Source organism: Cricetulus griseus, chromosome 6 (genome assembly GCF_003668045.3).
Source record: "Cricetulus griseus strain 17A/GY chromosome 6, alternate assembly CriGri-PICRH-1.0, whole genome shotgun sequence".
Taxonomy (NCBI): Eukaryota; Metazoa; Chordata; class Mammalia; order Rodentia; family Cricetidae; genus Cricetulus; species Cricetulus griseus.
This window is the reverse complement of record NC_048599.1, coordinates 21,705,579-21,720,781: the sequence shown is the minus strand read 5'-3', so window position 1 is coordinate 21,720,781 and position 15,203 is coordinate 21,705,579. Positions and strand designations below refer to the sequence as shown.

Below are 15,203 nucleotides of genomic sequence, written 5' to 3'. Positions count from 1 at the left end.
TGATGAGTTTGGGCAAGTACACTGTTAATATATTAAACATTCTAGTATCCCAGAAAATTCCCTTTCCCTAGCAGACCCCTTGTCCCCACCCACAGAGGTAACCACTGTTCCTTTTTTCCCCCCCTACTGTAACCAGGTTACCTAGATCCTCAGTTGGGGCTCAGTGCTGGCCTTCTTGTCTGGATAAGGTGTTCACTCTTCATGCCCATTGTGAGATTTATTCATAGTTGAGGTGTGCATCGGGGGAGGGTTGTTACCAAGTGGAATTCTCTTACATGGATAAGCTTTTCCATTATTCCTGTTAATAAGCTATTTCAGAATTGGACCATGGGAAATAGAGCTTCCAAGAACATTTGTGTCCAAGTCTCTGTGGTCATATGTTTCATGATCTCTTGCTGGGTCATTCATTAGTTTGCATTTTTTTGATAACTAGAATCTCAAGCTATGTCATTCTCATCTCATAGTCAAGGATAAAGTCCCTATGCCATAGGACAGAAAAATACCTGGAGAGATTTTTTTCTTCAAGGTGTGGACTAGAAGTCTATTCTCCTAGCTCCATCCCTCCCCCCCCCCCAAGAAAGAAGGCAGGGCCTGAGACTCTTTCTGGAAGGCCATTGGCAAATTTCAGGTATTGCTTAGGGACATCTGAATGCAGTGAGGTGTTTGTTGCCTGTGTTCCTGTAAGATGCCCATCTAACCTGGTGTCTCCTGGATGTCATCCCTGCCTGCCCCCTTTCCCGAGTGCTGCCTTTACCTGCTGTCTGCCCTATGTCCCATGGGACACATTCCAGATTCTACTCAAAGGGACAGCAGGGTTATTTCGTCTCCTATACGTAACGATTTGCTCCAGCCTCCCTACCATGCTCATCACCCCCAGTGAGTGAGCTGCCCTTCATGTCGCCGTGCCCCAGCCTCTTATGTATGTCATTACCCCTTTGCCACTGTGGTACATTGCTATGAAGATGCAGGATTTTGTTTTTCCTGACCCTCTGAGAGTCTGCTCCTCTTCTTATTCCCTTCTCAGGGATTCAGCTATTCAGTGTGTGTGTGTGTGTACTTGTGTGTGTGTGTACTTGTGTGTCTGTGTGTACTTGTGTGTGTGTTTACTTGTGTGTGCTTGTGTGTGTGTGTGTGTGTATGTACTTGTGTGTGTGTACATGTGTGTACGTGTGTGTGTGTGTACTTGTGTGTGTGTACTTGTGTGTGTGTACTTGTGTATGTGTAGATGTGTGTACTTGTGTGTGTGTGTACTTGTGTGTGTGTACTTGTGTATGTGTAGATGTGTGTACTTGTGTGTGTGTGTACTTGTGTGTGTGTACTTGTGTGTCTGTGTGTACTTGTGTGTGTGTTTACTTGTGTGTGCTTGCGTGTGTGTGTGTGTGTGTGTGTGTGTGTGTGTGTGTGTGTGTGTGTGTGTACGAGCATGCACCTGTACAGCAGGCTCTTACCGTGAGTCTTGTTATGATGTTGATTCAGCATAAGTTAAAGATGCAGGATTAGGGACTGACCCAACTTTTGAGGAACTTGCTCTCTGTCCAGGAGGACCTTTGGATTAGCATGCCAAGGGCTCTGATGGGACAGTGGAGTGTGAGAGCACTCCCACACATTCTCCCTGACAATTCACTTCGGAAGCTTCATCAAATGGAAGTAGCCTGTGGTTTTTATTTGCCTCCCTAGTGGGGTTGGGTGTTCTTTTAATGCTTAGAGGAGAGGATCGAGTTTGCTTACTGTAGAACTGACTAAGTCACTCCTAGCTGTGACCTGTAGAATAATGTTGCGAGAGAGAAATGACATGAGACATGCAGTGTGCACACAGATGCATGGTAGGTTTGCGTGTGTTACTATTTTAATGACACACATATGCCTGCCATGTATTGAATATTCAGGAAACATTTGCAAAGAATAGGAATATATGTATTTTATGTGTGTGTTAGAGGCTATATATAGATGCTCGCACAGACCCATCTGTCTTTTGAAGAGTGATCTGACTGGCATCAATATTCAGCAGGAGGATCAGCCCACATGTGTGACTCTGTATGGCTTGCCACATCCCTGACTAGGCAGATGTCCATTATCATGAAATATAAGAAGAGAACAAAAATAATGTTAAAGGCAGAAGAGTGTGATACCGTGGCTAGATTTGACAGGACCTCCTGCTGCCTCAGCTGCCAATGCCGGCCACGTAGCAGATTAATCTGTATTCTAGCACACTACTGCTGAGGCTGGGATCGATCTAATTAGGGCATTTTGAACATCCTTTTTGCATCTAGAATCTTACCAGAAACCAGGATGTCTGTACATCTGAGTAGCTGGAGGGAGGTGGGCAGTGAGTTCGGTATTACAACCGGACGGCTGTAACTTTAGAGTATGAAAGCAACACAGTGTTTGGTTTCCTTAAAACAAAGGCTCTGACGGCCCTGGGTGTTGAGTGGAAACAAAGGCAGTGCTGCAGCGCGGCCTTGAATTTTAAAGTTGCCTCTCTCTGTCTGACCAGGACATGGGCCTGATATGTGATGTACAGGAGCCACTCCATTCTGTTAGAACCCTGGCTGACCCTTGTATGTCTGTCTTTAGCCAACCATTTGGGCTGTTGGAAGGCAGGTGGAGGCTCTGAGGCTGCAGAGTGGCCAGCCAAGCCTGGCTAGATGGATGATGGCTCAGCAGGTAAAGGCAACCAGGTTGCTGCCAACCTGAATTTGACCCCTGGGATCCACATGGTGGAAGGAGAGAGCCAACTCCTGTGACCTCCACATGCACTGCAGCACATGCATGCAGACACACACACACACACACACACACACACACACACACACACACACACACACACGATGCAGGTAACTTTGTTTGCTATTGATTTCTGCCCTGTGCCTGCCTTCTCAGGCTCACCTTTCTCCCTTTACTGATCTCGTCTGTCTTTGTCCACCCTGTCCCTTCCTATGTCGGTCTTTGGCTTCTGTGTAGCCATTGGCAGTATTGGCTCCATTGCTCTGTTTTCTGCCCACTCTCACTTTGAATGTGATTGCACCTACTTTTTGTCTCTCAGTGGCTTCCTTTATCAAAGACACATTGCATCTTGGGTAGAGCTTGATGTTTTGGTACATATAAATTCTGAATATGGGTGTCACACTGTTACCAGTATTCCCAGTGCCCATCAGTTCCCATCATTTCTGTAGTCTGTCATGTCATTCAGAGACATCTGGAGAACAGGTCAGTGTGTGTCACCTCTGTCCCCAGACACTACCTTGCACATGGTGGAGTTCCTGTGCCTGATTTAGCCCAGGGTCCTCCTCTTGTGGCCAGCTCTGTTGCCAGAGCCTTCTCTTCCTTTCTGGTGAGTATAGGCCTGCCCTGCCATTCACACTGAAACTTAGCAAAGATTATAGCAGCACTGACCTGGATCTGGGGACAAAGGAGTATGAGGACATTGAATTAGGAGCTGTTGTGTACCTCACCACTCCGCTTATCTCCCCCCCCCCATTGTGGGAGACTTGTTACCCATGCATCACTGACTTCAGGGGCGTACCCAGCTCTGTGCTTCAGAAACTAGATGTGCCCATACAAGTCAGACTACTGGCTTCTGCACATCTACCAACATTACTTCAAAAGAGCTCAAGTGGTCCAACCCTGCTCTGTCCCAGGCATCGGAAAACATCTTCTCCTTCAGTCCTGATTCTGACCTTCTGCTTTTCTCACCTCTCATTCCTGCCCCAGCTGAACGAAGGACTCCTCCTCATGTTCCCCATGTCCCCTGCATGCCACTTAGTGGCATTCTCTGATGTTATTCCCCAGCTTTGTTCATAGGACAGCAAGCTGCCACAGAGCCAACTCCTTCATCTCCATGGTCTGCTGCTGCTATGGTGCCTGGCACATAGAAGGTGTCAGAATGTTTTGTACCATAACATTGATCTAAAGTTGTACAACTCAAGAACAAAATGGTTTTTTGGTTTTGTTTTGTTTTTTCCAAGACAGGGTTTCTTTGAGTAGCTTTGGAGCCTGTCCTAGAACTAACTCTATAGGCTGGCCTGTAACTCAGAAATCCGCCTGCCCCTGCCTCCCCAGTGCTGGAATTAAAGATATTGCACCACTGCCACTGCCTGGCTAAGCTGTTTTTATAATTCTGCAAATTGTATATTCTCTTTTTAATAAATGGCTATTATGGCTAAATATGTTCATTTTTATTGAAAGGTAAGCCTGTCTTGCTTAGATGTGCTGTGTCCTTCAGCCCCTGCCAACAGCTACTGCCTGCCTCAGGGATGTCTGTGGGTCTCCACATTTGTGTATTATTTGGCTTTATAGACAGTCACACCCAGCACTTCATTTTAATTTGTTGTAGGATTAAAGGACAAGAGTGAAGTTGGCTTTGTTCCATTTTTAGAGTTAGAAAGATATTTTCTTACCAGGACCCAGACAGGCAAACACACTGTGGGACCAGAGCAGTGTTCAAGGAGAGAGCTGAGCTCTCAGCAGGTACATGGGTTAGAGAATTCCTCTATGCTGTTTGTTATAGACTCCTGGAAATTCACTGGACTAGGCTCAATATAGGTTAATATAATTTTATTTGGGGAGAAGGCACTTACACAGGAAACAGATGACTGCTGCAAGAATCCACACAGGTTGCTCTCTGCCACCCGACCAGAAGCAAGAGAGAGCCACCTGTGCCCCCGACCCCAGCCTTGTCCGCACCTGTGAACACGCCCAAAGGGCGGGGTGGACATCTCACTACAGTTTGTGGTGTGGCACATCTCAGATTGCCATCTGATGAGTGGGTACTGTGCACACATTTCCCTTGAGGCAGCTGATTTAATAAGTGGGTGGGTCAACCTCATTTTACAAACAAGAAAAGGGAGGCAGATGAAGCACCTGTCTGAGGTGTAATAGCTTAGAGAATGCCTAGGACAGGATTTGAACCCAAGTCTTGATGATCCTCAAGCAACACATAAAACTGATGGATTCACTTGTCTTCATCTGGAGCAGACCCCCGGAGTGAGTTCTCTGGCTGTGTCTTTCTCTGCAGGGGATCTGATAGATAACCCTTCCTTATGAGCAGGCCTACCTATAGGTAATGCTCCTCTCCCAGAGTGAGGTGCTGCTAGCCAAAGGCATGCTGGGGTTTGGACCACTTATTTTTAAGAAACACTGATCCATTCAATGCTTTGCAAAGTGGTGTACACTAGAAACTTACTTGGAATGACTCCTGCCATCTGTGCTGTTCTAGAAAGACCTGGTTGAAGTAAGAAGCTGGGATCCTTGGCTAAGGGGCCATCGCCAAGAGATGGGGATACTCAGAATGTCCACACAAAAGTATTCCTCAGATTCTGCAGTGTACTGGTTTTGGGGGGAGGGAGGGATGTACATTTTAGATTCCTGTGCCCCTTTCCAAATTGCTTTTACCTGAGGCAAGTCATACGCTCCCTAGGCCATGGTTTCTATATGCAGAGCCCCAAAGGAGGTGGGCTAGAGATCTGTTGCTCCTTCCAGCTCTAAAAAAAAAATCATAGAACTCTTAACTGCCCTGGAAAATCAAACTTTCAGCCCTCTGCATAGATATCATCTAGTTCATTGCTAATCACCCTGGAGAAGCCCTGAGGAGAGTAAAGCTGGGGGAGGGGTGGACCAGAGCCACCCTCCAGGCAATTTCAGTAATTAGTGTAGGAGGCAGCCAGTTGTCTGACTGCAGAGCACTGTGCCCAGCAGGCAGGGAGTTACACGGGCACAGTGTCATTGCTGGCTTTGACATTCTACCAAGATGCCAAGATAGATGCCCACCTCTCTCACTAGTGAATTGAAAACTGTAGATTTATCTAACGGGTGTAGGATGTGGGATGTATAGATGCGGTATGGTGTGGTGTGTATGTGGTGTGTGTGTGTGTGTCTGTGTGTGTGTGTGTGTGTGTCTGTGTGTGTGTGTGTGTGTCTGTGTTGTGTGTGTGTGTGTTTGTGTTGTGTGTGTCTGTGTATGTGTGTGTGTGTAGTGTGTGTGTGTGTGTGTTTGTGTTGTGTGTGTGTTTGTGTTGTGTGTGTGTCTGTGTTGTGTATGTGTGTCTGTCTGTCTGTGTGTGTCTGTCTCTGTGTGTGTGTATGTGTGTGCGTGTGTGTATGTGGGGTGTGTGTGTGTGTCTGTGTGTGTATGTCTGTGTGTGTGTATGTGGGGTGTCTGTCTGTCTGTCTGTCTGTGTCTGTATGTGTATGTGTGTGTATGTGGGGTGTCTGTCTGTCTGTCTGTCTGTCTGTCTGTCTGTCTGTCTGTCTGTGTGGCGGGGGGATATGGCAGGTCTTCTGTGTGTTTTTCCCTCTGCAGTGGAGCTTCCACATCTGCACGTCCACAATGACAGCTCCATAGCCATCCTTCACCTCCATTTTATCCTGTCGAAATGACAGAGCAGCTGAGCGGTGCTGGCCAGCCGATAAACCTGTTATCTCCTCTGCTCTCTGTGCCAGCAGCTCTCCCCATCTCCTTGGTGTATGAAAAATTGACACCACCTTGGGCTGAAATCTGTTCTTAGGGAAGCTACATTTATTAGTAGCTAATGAAACCTGTGTACTAAAACTTGGGGTGGCTGGAGCATTCCCCTGTGACATATGACAGGGCAGAGCTTACAGAGGTAGAAGGAAGGAGCATGGAGCTTCGGGTTTGCCTGGCTTAAAGCCCTATCAATCAGGCAGATGACAGCTTGCTTAGTGTACTGTGCCGATGGTCAAGGTTTCTCCTGCCTAGACTGAGTGAGCTGTGGGCATGCATGCTAAGAGGATTTGGTGCCAAAAATGATCCTTTCAGAGACCACGTACCCTCCTTGAAATGTACTGCTCCGGATGCCCTCCCTAGTCACCAGTAACCCCTGCCCTCTTGGTAAGGTGCATAAAGAATCCCTTGGAATGTTCTCATCCACCAGAATCAGCAGGGTTCAAAAGGCAATGACTGCAGGGTGACGTTCTGGTTCACTATCTGTGGAACTGGAACTGTATAAAACCCAAAGTCTCTTCTTTATTTAGACTCTGAAAGAAAATGCTTCTGCAAAGGCTAATTCAGTAAAGCAGAGAAGGCAAGTTGTTATTCATGTCTTCCTCCATATGGCCTTTTGCTTCATGCTAGCCTCATTAAAAGTGGGATTTTGTAAGTACACGGTTGCATCGTGCCTGTGTCATAGGCACAGTGAGCTGCTGTGGGGCCTGTTTTTAGGGTGATTTGGTTTTGGTGCCCCCCCCCCACACACACACACACACACTTCCTTCTTTAACAGCCAGACGATTGGTTTTTGTTTATGGGAAACATAGCAGCTAGGGAAAGCTTGCAGTTGGGAGTCAGATTACATGGCTTCTACTTTTTCAAGCATGGGATTAAAAGTTAACCTCTCTGAGCCTTCAAGTACAGATTAATAAGACTAAGATAAATATGGTACCATTCTCATAGCTTGGCTATAAGGTATGTAAGCAAAATACTGTGTTGTCGTTCATGTACCATAAATGGTGACAAAGTACTACAGCTACTTTCAAATAGGATTGGGGAGGAGGGTACTGGGAGCCAAACCCATGGCCTTATGCATGTTACATACATAAGCATTCTTCCACCTGAGCTGTGCATCTAGGCCTCAAATCGGCATCTGAAGCAGCTTTAAAGCAAAACAGTAGGCTGGTGCTAAATCTGACTTTGAGTAAGAACTTCTAGAAGACAGATGGCAAGCTAAGGAAAATATGCGGAACATACACAAGGAAGGTAGTTTCCTTATCTTACAAGGATCCCTTAGAAATCAAAATTTGGAATGCTTAGGTGGGAACTTGGGGTGCTGGCAGCAACAGGGGAGGGAGTTGCAATAGTCACCAGGAATGCAGAACTGGACTTGTTGGGGTCTTTGTTGGAGATTCTCTGAGAGGACGGGGTTTGGCGTGAGAGACAGGAACAGGGCTTTCTGGATCATGCAGGGGCAAACTGGAGGTTCCAACTGAACACTTTCTACCTATTGAACCATCTCTCCCACCCAAATGACATTTAACATTTTATATGTGATTTTCATGAGTCATATATCCCATTATTAAGAATATACTATAAGGGAAAAATATTCTGGAAAAGTATGCCAGAATAGTGAATATCATTGCCCTTAATCACAAGATTAAAAAAAATCTCAAACTGGAAACTACCAAAAATACCCAGGAGTGGCTCACTAGTTAAATTCCGTGGCATTTTAGATAGCCATTTAAAAAAAGGAAGTCTGTGCTGATAAGCATAGTTATATTTGGGAATATATATGTATACAAAATAAATTTTCTCTTGAGAATGGACACAAGGTACTTTGTATTTGGTTTTTTTTTTTTCCCTTGGGAGGGCAGAATAATGGGAGGAGAATGAGAAAGGAAAAATGTTAGTATAGATACTCATAAATGTTAAGTACATTTATGCCTTGTATAGTCTCATTTTTGCCACATGCATCCAATGCTTTCTGTTGGGACCAGCAATAAAGCAATAAGGAAGCTGCTTCCTTTGGATACCATGAATCCATCTGTCAGCTTGCTAATAGCCAAAACAGAGAGAACATTGATAAGGGAAAAAAAATTCATCAGGAAAGAGACATGTTCCTAGGGTTGGGCTAGAGGAAGAATGTAGCTGCTGAGATGGGATTAAACCTTGATGTGATCTTGTCTCTGCAGCCCACTCTAAAGTCACGAGCCGTTGTGGTAGATCTCTTTTCCCACATATGGTCTTCCCTTCCCCGACATGGGCATAATGCTCCATCCAGTGGCCTTTATATATCTGGTTTCCTGGCTTAGAATGCTTTCCTCTTTACATGGTTACCAGGATTTAGGATTTCCAATTTTGTTTCTTCCAGTGGGAAGCATTAGGCAGATGTCCTCTGCTCCCAAGTGTCCCATACCTACCAAGTTACTGAACCTGTCATTGCACAGCACTGTAATGGTTGATTTGTTCTTTCTAGCCTTAAGGAGCTCCTTCGTTAGGGTACTATGTTGTACTATATTGTTTGGAGCCCTGAGCACTCACTTCTTGTACTGCAGAGCCAAGTGGTGAACTTGCACCAGCTAGCTGTGGGGATGTGCCACTTTGCTCTGGGCCTATGTTTTTCCATCCAGGCAGAGAGAGGGTTGTCTCAGACACGGTATAAGAACTGGTTGTCCTCTCTCGTGCGATTGTCAGGTGCCTTATATGTATACACGGAGGTTGTTCCCAGCTGCTGTGCTAAGAAATTTCAGAGTTTCAAAGCTGAGTATGTGAGATGCACTGCATTCCTTATGGCTCTTCTCACACCTGTTCACCAGCTGAAGGGAGCAGAGCCCCAACCTGCTCATTCAGCCTTGACTAGCAGAATTGTGGGTGTCCCGTGCTCCACCTTCTGGTCTTTTCTTCTTGGCTCACCTGAGGCCTTGCTTTCCTTGACTGTGCCTTCAAAGCTATCCCTGCTTGTGCTGCTGCGCTCTCCAGAGCAGAGCCTTCTTGGCTCGTTGTCTGTAACCTTTCTGTTCAGCATGCAAGGCTGCTTCCTCTGAACCTGGGCTGGGTGCTTTACCCAGAGGTATGAAGGCATTAAAAAGACATCCAGAACTCAGTAATCGTTTGTTTGGGGCCCATCACCAGCTCTGGCTGTTCATACTGACTGCCTGCTTCCTTCCCATTCATTCACCAGGGTTTCCCAAATATACCTATTGTGTATACCAGGTGGAGATGGGGGTACCTATGACCAAAACAGATTGGAGTTCTTACCTTCAGGCAACGTGTATTCTAGTTGAAGGGAGATGGAAAACAAAAGAGAAAACACCCTCACTTGATGGAGAGAAGGAAGGCTTAATGAGACTCCAGAACTGCCTGTGTTGCAGCTTTGCATTTTCAAAGAGCATGGACAAAGACAAGGGAGTCTCCCGGAGAAGGCTGAGGTCCCCTGACTCTAAAGAGTAAGCCCAGGTGACCAATAGGAGCATTCTTGGTGGCGGCAGCAGCCTTGAGGCAGGAGCACCCGCATCAGAACCTGGAGCCAGGCGAAGGTCAGGAGTCATTGCTAAAGAAACATCCTTGTGCTCTGTGAAGACTATGCCCAGGGGCAAGGATGGAAGCAAAGACACCTGCTCGCAGGCTGTGGCATGTTGTGGGCACGGATGAAGGTGCTTCACACTAGAGTGAGGGACAGTGGTGATGTCACATCTGAAGGGAGGACTTGCACAGTGTCTTCTCGAAGGATCTTCTGTGGGGCTGAAGAACCTGGTCACCCTGAATCGAATGGAGAGGGCTGGAGAGGGAGGGTAGGATCTTGCTGTCAGCTGGTTAAGCTGAACAGACCTGCAAGGAGTGTGTGGGAGAAGCAGTGGACGGTCAAAGGACAGGTCTGGGTACAGGTTCAAGTTTGTGAGTCTCAACATGTAAATGGTTTCCAAAGACATGAGACATAAGACAGGATGAACACAGCTCTGCAGATATCTGAGAACAAAGGAGTCTGGCTTTAGGTTGGGGACATGAGAAGGAATGAGTAAAGGAGGACACACCCAGGCACAGGATGTCACCGTCAGATGTGGGATGCTTCCCTGTGGCTCTTTGAAGTTCACAATCACAGAACTCAGATCTCTGGGTAGCACCTACATGTGAAGGTGCTCTTCAATTGTCAAATAACCATCATCTATGCTGAGCATTTTTTTTCCATTTTTTAAAATTATTTTATTATCTTATTTATTTGGGTGTTTTGCCTCCATCTGTGTATCAGGTATGTACCTGGTGCCTACAGAAGCCAGAAGAGGCTGTCAGATTGACAGAAACTGTAGTTACAGACATTTGTGAGCTACTATGTTGGTGCTGAGAATTGAACCCAGGTCCTCTGGAAGAGCACCTAGTGTCCTTAACCACTGAGCCATCTCTCTAACCGCGCTATTCTTAGTGTGTATATGTGCATGTCTACATGAATATATGCTAAATATGTGTGGGTGCCTGGTGAGGCCACAGAAGGGGCTGGATTTCCATGGAGCTAGAGTTATAGGCTATTGTTAGCCACCCAATGTAGCTAGGAACTGAAGCCTGGTCTTCTGAAAGAGCAGTGAGCACTCTTAACATCTCCCCAGCACCTTCTATCCAAGGTCATTATTGAAGGATTTTTAAATCTGGGGTGTGTGCGTGTTTGTTTGTGTGTGGGGTTGGGGGTTAGTTCTTCATCACACTTTGTATTTCATTCCAGGGCAGTTGCAAGGAAAGTTACAGGGCAATTGAAAAGTGACAGAACATTTCTCATTCATCATTCACTCAGGCCCTGCTGGTATTCGTGTTCTGTTCACGGGGCGTTCTGTAAGTGGGGGATTAGTTTGAGGCTCTGTTGTGGACAATACCAGTCAATTAATTCCATGCAAGATAGAAATTCTCACCTCCCTTTGGTCTCCTTGCTCACTATGTCCTTGAGGATGTCATCCCTTCTGACTGTGTATCTGTGCTGCGTGCCCACATCAGCTTAGTTTTCTGATGACACCACTGAGGTTCTTGTCTTATTAATCAATAGTCTCAGTCAGTGACGCCTCCTTTCTCCTCCTCTGACAGACTAGCCTGGCCTGAAGAGGTAATAATTACTGCTGTGATCTCAGCATGTCTCTTCTTTCCTTCCCACCCCAGAGCATGTCTGTTCGATCCTGGCTTCCCTCCTGCGCAACCTGAGAGGGCAGCAGCGGACTCGCCTTCTGAATAAATTTACCGAGAATGACAGCGAGAAGGTAGGTGACTGAGACCGGGAAGACAGGGCCAGGACCACAGTGCTGGGGAGACAGCTCCTTACTTGAGGGGTGCTGGTGCCAGTGCCTCTACCCTAAAGTATCTTCTCCAGTATCTGGGTCCATTGCTTTGGGTCTTGAAGGTTCTTATGAATTTCCATTCTTGTGTTCAGGTGTACTTTCCCCTTGGAATGCCATTAGCTCCTGGGTTGGCAGCCATGGACACGTGGGAGTTTCAGACCCCATGGAGGGAATTATAAGAGGGTTTAGGTTAGGGTGTGGTGGGGTGCACAGGACAGCTAGGTGATTGAGAACACACTTTGGAGTCAGAGGTCTGTAGTTAAAGCTATTTTGCTACTTTCAAGATATGTGGGCTGCAGACATGATTTGGGGGATAACAGCACTTGGCATGCAAGCACAGAGACCTGAGTTTAGATACCCAGAACCCATGTAAAAGCTGGGCAGGTGTGGCAGCCACTTTCTCAGAAGGCAAAAACTAGGGATCCCCAGGGCAAGCTGGCTGACTCATAACAAGGCTAGCTGGGGTCTGTGAGCTTTGGTTCAACAAGAGGCTTTGCTCCCGTAAGCAAAGTGGAGAGCAAGCAAGGAAGACCCCTGCATCAAACTCAGATGTCCACATGCACACATGCGTGCACAAAAGAAAAGATGTGTGCCGCTCTGAGCCTCACTTTCCCCCAGCTTTAGATTGGAGACATTAGTGTTCCTCTGGTAGACTTACTGACTGGGTGGGGTAGGAAGGATTAGATGAGCTCTTCCTAGGTGGCGGTGACAAAGGAAAGGATTGATAAGGAGGCTGGTGGTGATTACTACGCTAAATGAGGTTGGACAGCGTTTAAGTTGACATCTCATACCCAAACCAAAGAATTGAGCAATAACAGTAGCTACCATTTGTTGAGTGACTGCTGTGGGGTGGGGAACAAGGAGATGCCTTTACTGTGCTGTGCAGAAACTGCAGTTTATCCTAGTGTCCTTATCACACCACTTTCAGTAGAAACTGAAGCTTAGAGACACCACAGGAATTACCCAAGATCCTGCCACTGATACTACCAGAGCTGAGTACAGAAGTCTGTGCATCTGTCCACACCGTGTGTAATAGGCAGTGCCAGAGGAGTAGAAGGAAGGCTCAGAGTCCCCTTTTAACACATGAAAATTACATTCCTGCTTGTGGAGGTATGGCTGGGGCACAGCCTTCAGAGGGGTCTTGCTCTGCCTCTTTGAGCCCCTTTAGCTGTTTGTGCTGCCCAGTAGCCATGTAGCACAGCAGAGAGCATCTCAGCAGCCCTGCTGCTGCATCTGTGCTCCCATTCCCACACCTTTGTAGTAGGAGTGACATCACTTCCCCGATACCTGATAGACTTTTTCATGGTTTAAAGAAATTGTGGACATAGAAACATGGAGGGAAATGCATAAAGTCACCAAGCTTAGAGACACCACACTGCCAGGGGTTGGGGCTTGGGTGCGATCTGGTGGACTTTCTGCAGCTATGTTAGAGCAACATGATATCGGCTCCAGTGCAGAAAGATACTGCTTGCCAGGAGCCGTGGTGGTGCCAGCCTGGCGGGTAGGTCAGAAATCTGGCCGGCATCAAGGCGGCACTATGTCTGTCCTTTGAAGGTCTTGGGGAAAGCAAACCTTTCCAAACCCATTTGGTGTCCCCAGGCCATGTTCCAAGATGGCTTTGCTAGGCTGAAAACCGACTCAAGTTATTTCTGAACAGAAGTCAAAGTCTTTTTTTCAAGTTACTGAAGGAGTTTTTCTGGCACTCTCTTCTGACTCAAAAGCAACTAAAAAGATTTTACTCAGGCTTTTTTTTTTTTTTAAGATCAGCTCTGGGGCAGAATCTGAACATGAAAGGTTTCAGTTGGAAAAAAGAAATCTAAGTTCTAAGTGAATATCAAGTATGTAACTCCAAGTGCCTTCTCTTTGCAAGAAGGGGCTCAGATGTTTATTTATTTATTTATTTGTTGTTAGCACCTTGAATTCTCGGGAGTCCTAGAGGGGCCGGCACTCTTCCTTTGTGCAAGGGGCATGTGTTCAAGCTGGTGCATGCTGGGTGTGTGCTATTTTCACCAGCACCCCTTCTGCTCTGGATGAGTCCCTGATGTTCATCCCCCATGTCAGAAGTAGAAGTGGGTCTCCCTTTGCCAGCAGTGGCAGTGAAGTGGGGAGAGCATTCTTCCCTCCTCACTCCTGCCTGTGACTCTCTTTCAGGTTGACAGACTAATGGAGCTGCATTTTAAATATCTGGGTGCAATGCAGGTGGCCGACAAGAAGATTGAAGGGGAGAAACACGTATGTATCCATCCCTGCCCACTTCTTGCAAATTCCTGCCACACTCCATATGGTCCCTTGTGTGCCTCATCTCTCTACATGGGACAGATAGAGCAAAGGTGCACCTATAACCATGGGCCACCTAACATGCCATAAGGGCAGAGCCGGAGGCCACTGTGGTGTGCATATGTATTAGTTACTGTTATTGTTGTTTTGATCAAATGCCTGACTAATTAAGGGAAGAGGGCTTGATTTTGGCTCCCAGTTTGAGGTTGCACAGTCTGTCAGTCTGTAGGCATGGCAACAGAAGCATGAGGCAGCCAGTCACATTGCATCTGTGGCCACAAAGCAGCAAGAGGTGAATGTTGGTGCTGAGTTTGTTTCTTCTCTTTATTCCATCTGGTATCCCAGCCTGTGGGATGATGCTGGGTAGGTCTTCCTTCTGAAAACACCCTCATAGTCATACCCAGGTATGCTTAGCCACAGAGCCTCTAAATCCAGTGAAATTAACAGTCCTGGTGTAACTACCTTCAACAAGTAGTGAGCTTTTAGGAGGAGGGATACAGGACTAACCCAGGTCACCCTAAGACAAGCACAACTCTCAAGAGTGCCCAAATACAGTGCCAGGATTTGGTACCATGGTGACCAAGTTGTCTTGGTCAGTTGCTGGCTGCCATTGTCCTGTGGAAGTTGGGAGTAGGAGTCTAAGGAAAGGGATCCCAGGGTAGGAGAGGAGGAAGCTGAGAAGCCAGTAGATCCAGCTTCCCATACTCAGAAGGCCCAGGGAATAAAGACTCCCGTCTTTGTGACCAGGCCAAGCCCTAGGCTTCCATGGCTGGCCCCATCTTCCACTCTTGCAGCTTGCTAAGGGCCATGGGCCTGGCTGGGTTTCCTTCTTGAGGGACCACACCTACTCTTCTCTGAGGCAGCCCTCATGCTTCTCCCCTGCCTCCGTGGCATTCTGTTTCCAGCCCTATGGCTTACTCAGCACGCATCTTAATCAAGGCAGGTTTCACATTTGCCTGTTGTCCTATGTTATGACCTACGGAGACTCCTAATGTGCAGCCACTGTACAGTGTGACCCTTCCCTGCTTTTTGCAGTCTGCAGGAGCCCTGATTTTCCTTGTGATCTTGATTTTCTGAATCCCTCAGTTCTCCCCTTGAAGGGACACCTGAGGCTTTGGAGCCTCTCTAGCAGAAATATTTCGGCTCCCAGCCAGTAGTAGGCAGAG

The 15,203-nt window shown here is 46.9% G+C and overlaps 1 protein-coding gene across 1 annotated transcript in view; it reads left to right on the top strand.

Moving 5' to 3' along the window:
• The window catches only part of Ctnnbl1 (catenin beta like 1), a 154,984-nt gene that overhangs the window by 120,663 nt on the left and 19,118 nt on the right, over positions 1–15,203 (top strand). The window contains exons 12-13 of the mRNA XM_027421258.2: positions 11,585–11,682; positions 13,912–13,992. Coding sequence (XP_027277059.1) covers positions 11,585–11,682; positions 13,912–13,992 — 179 coding nt within the window. The remainder of the gene's footprint in view (positions 1–11,584; positions 11,683–13,911; positions 13,993–15,203) is intronic.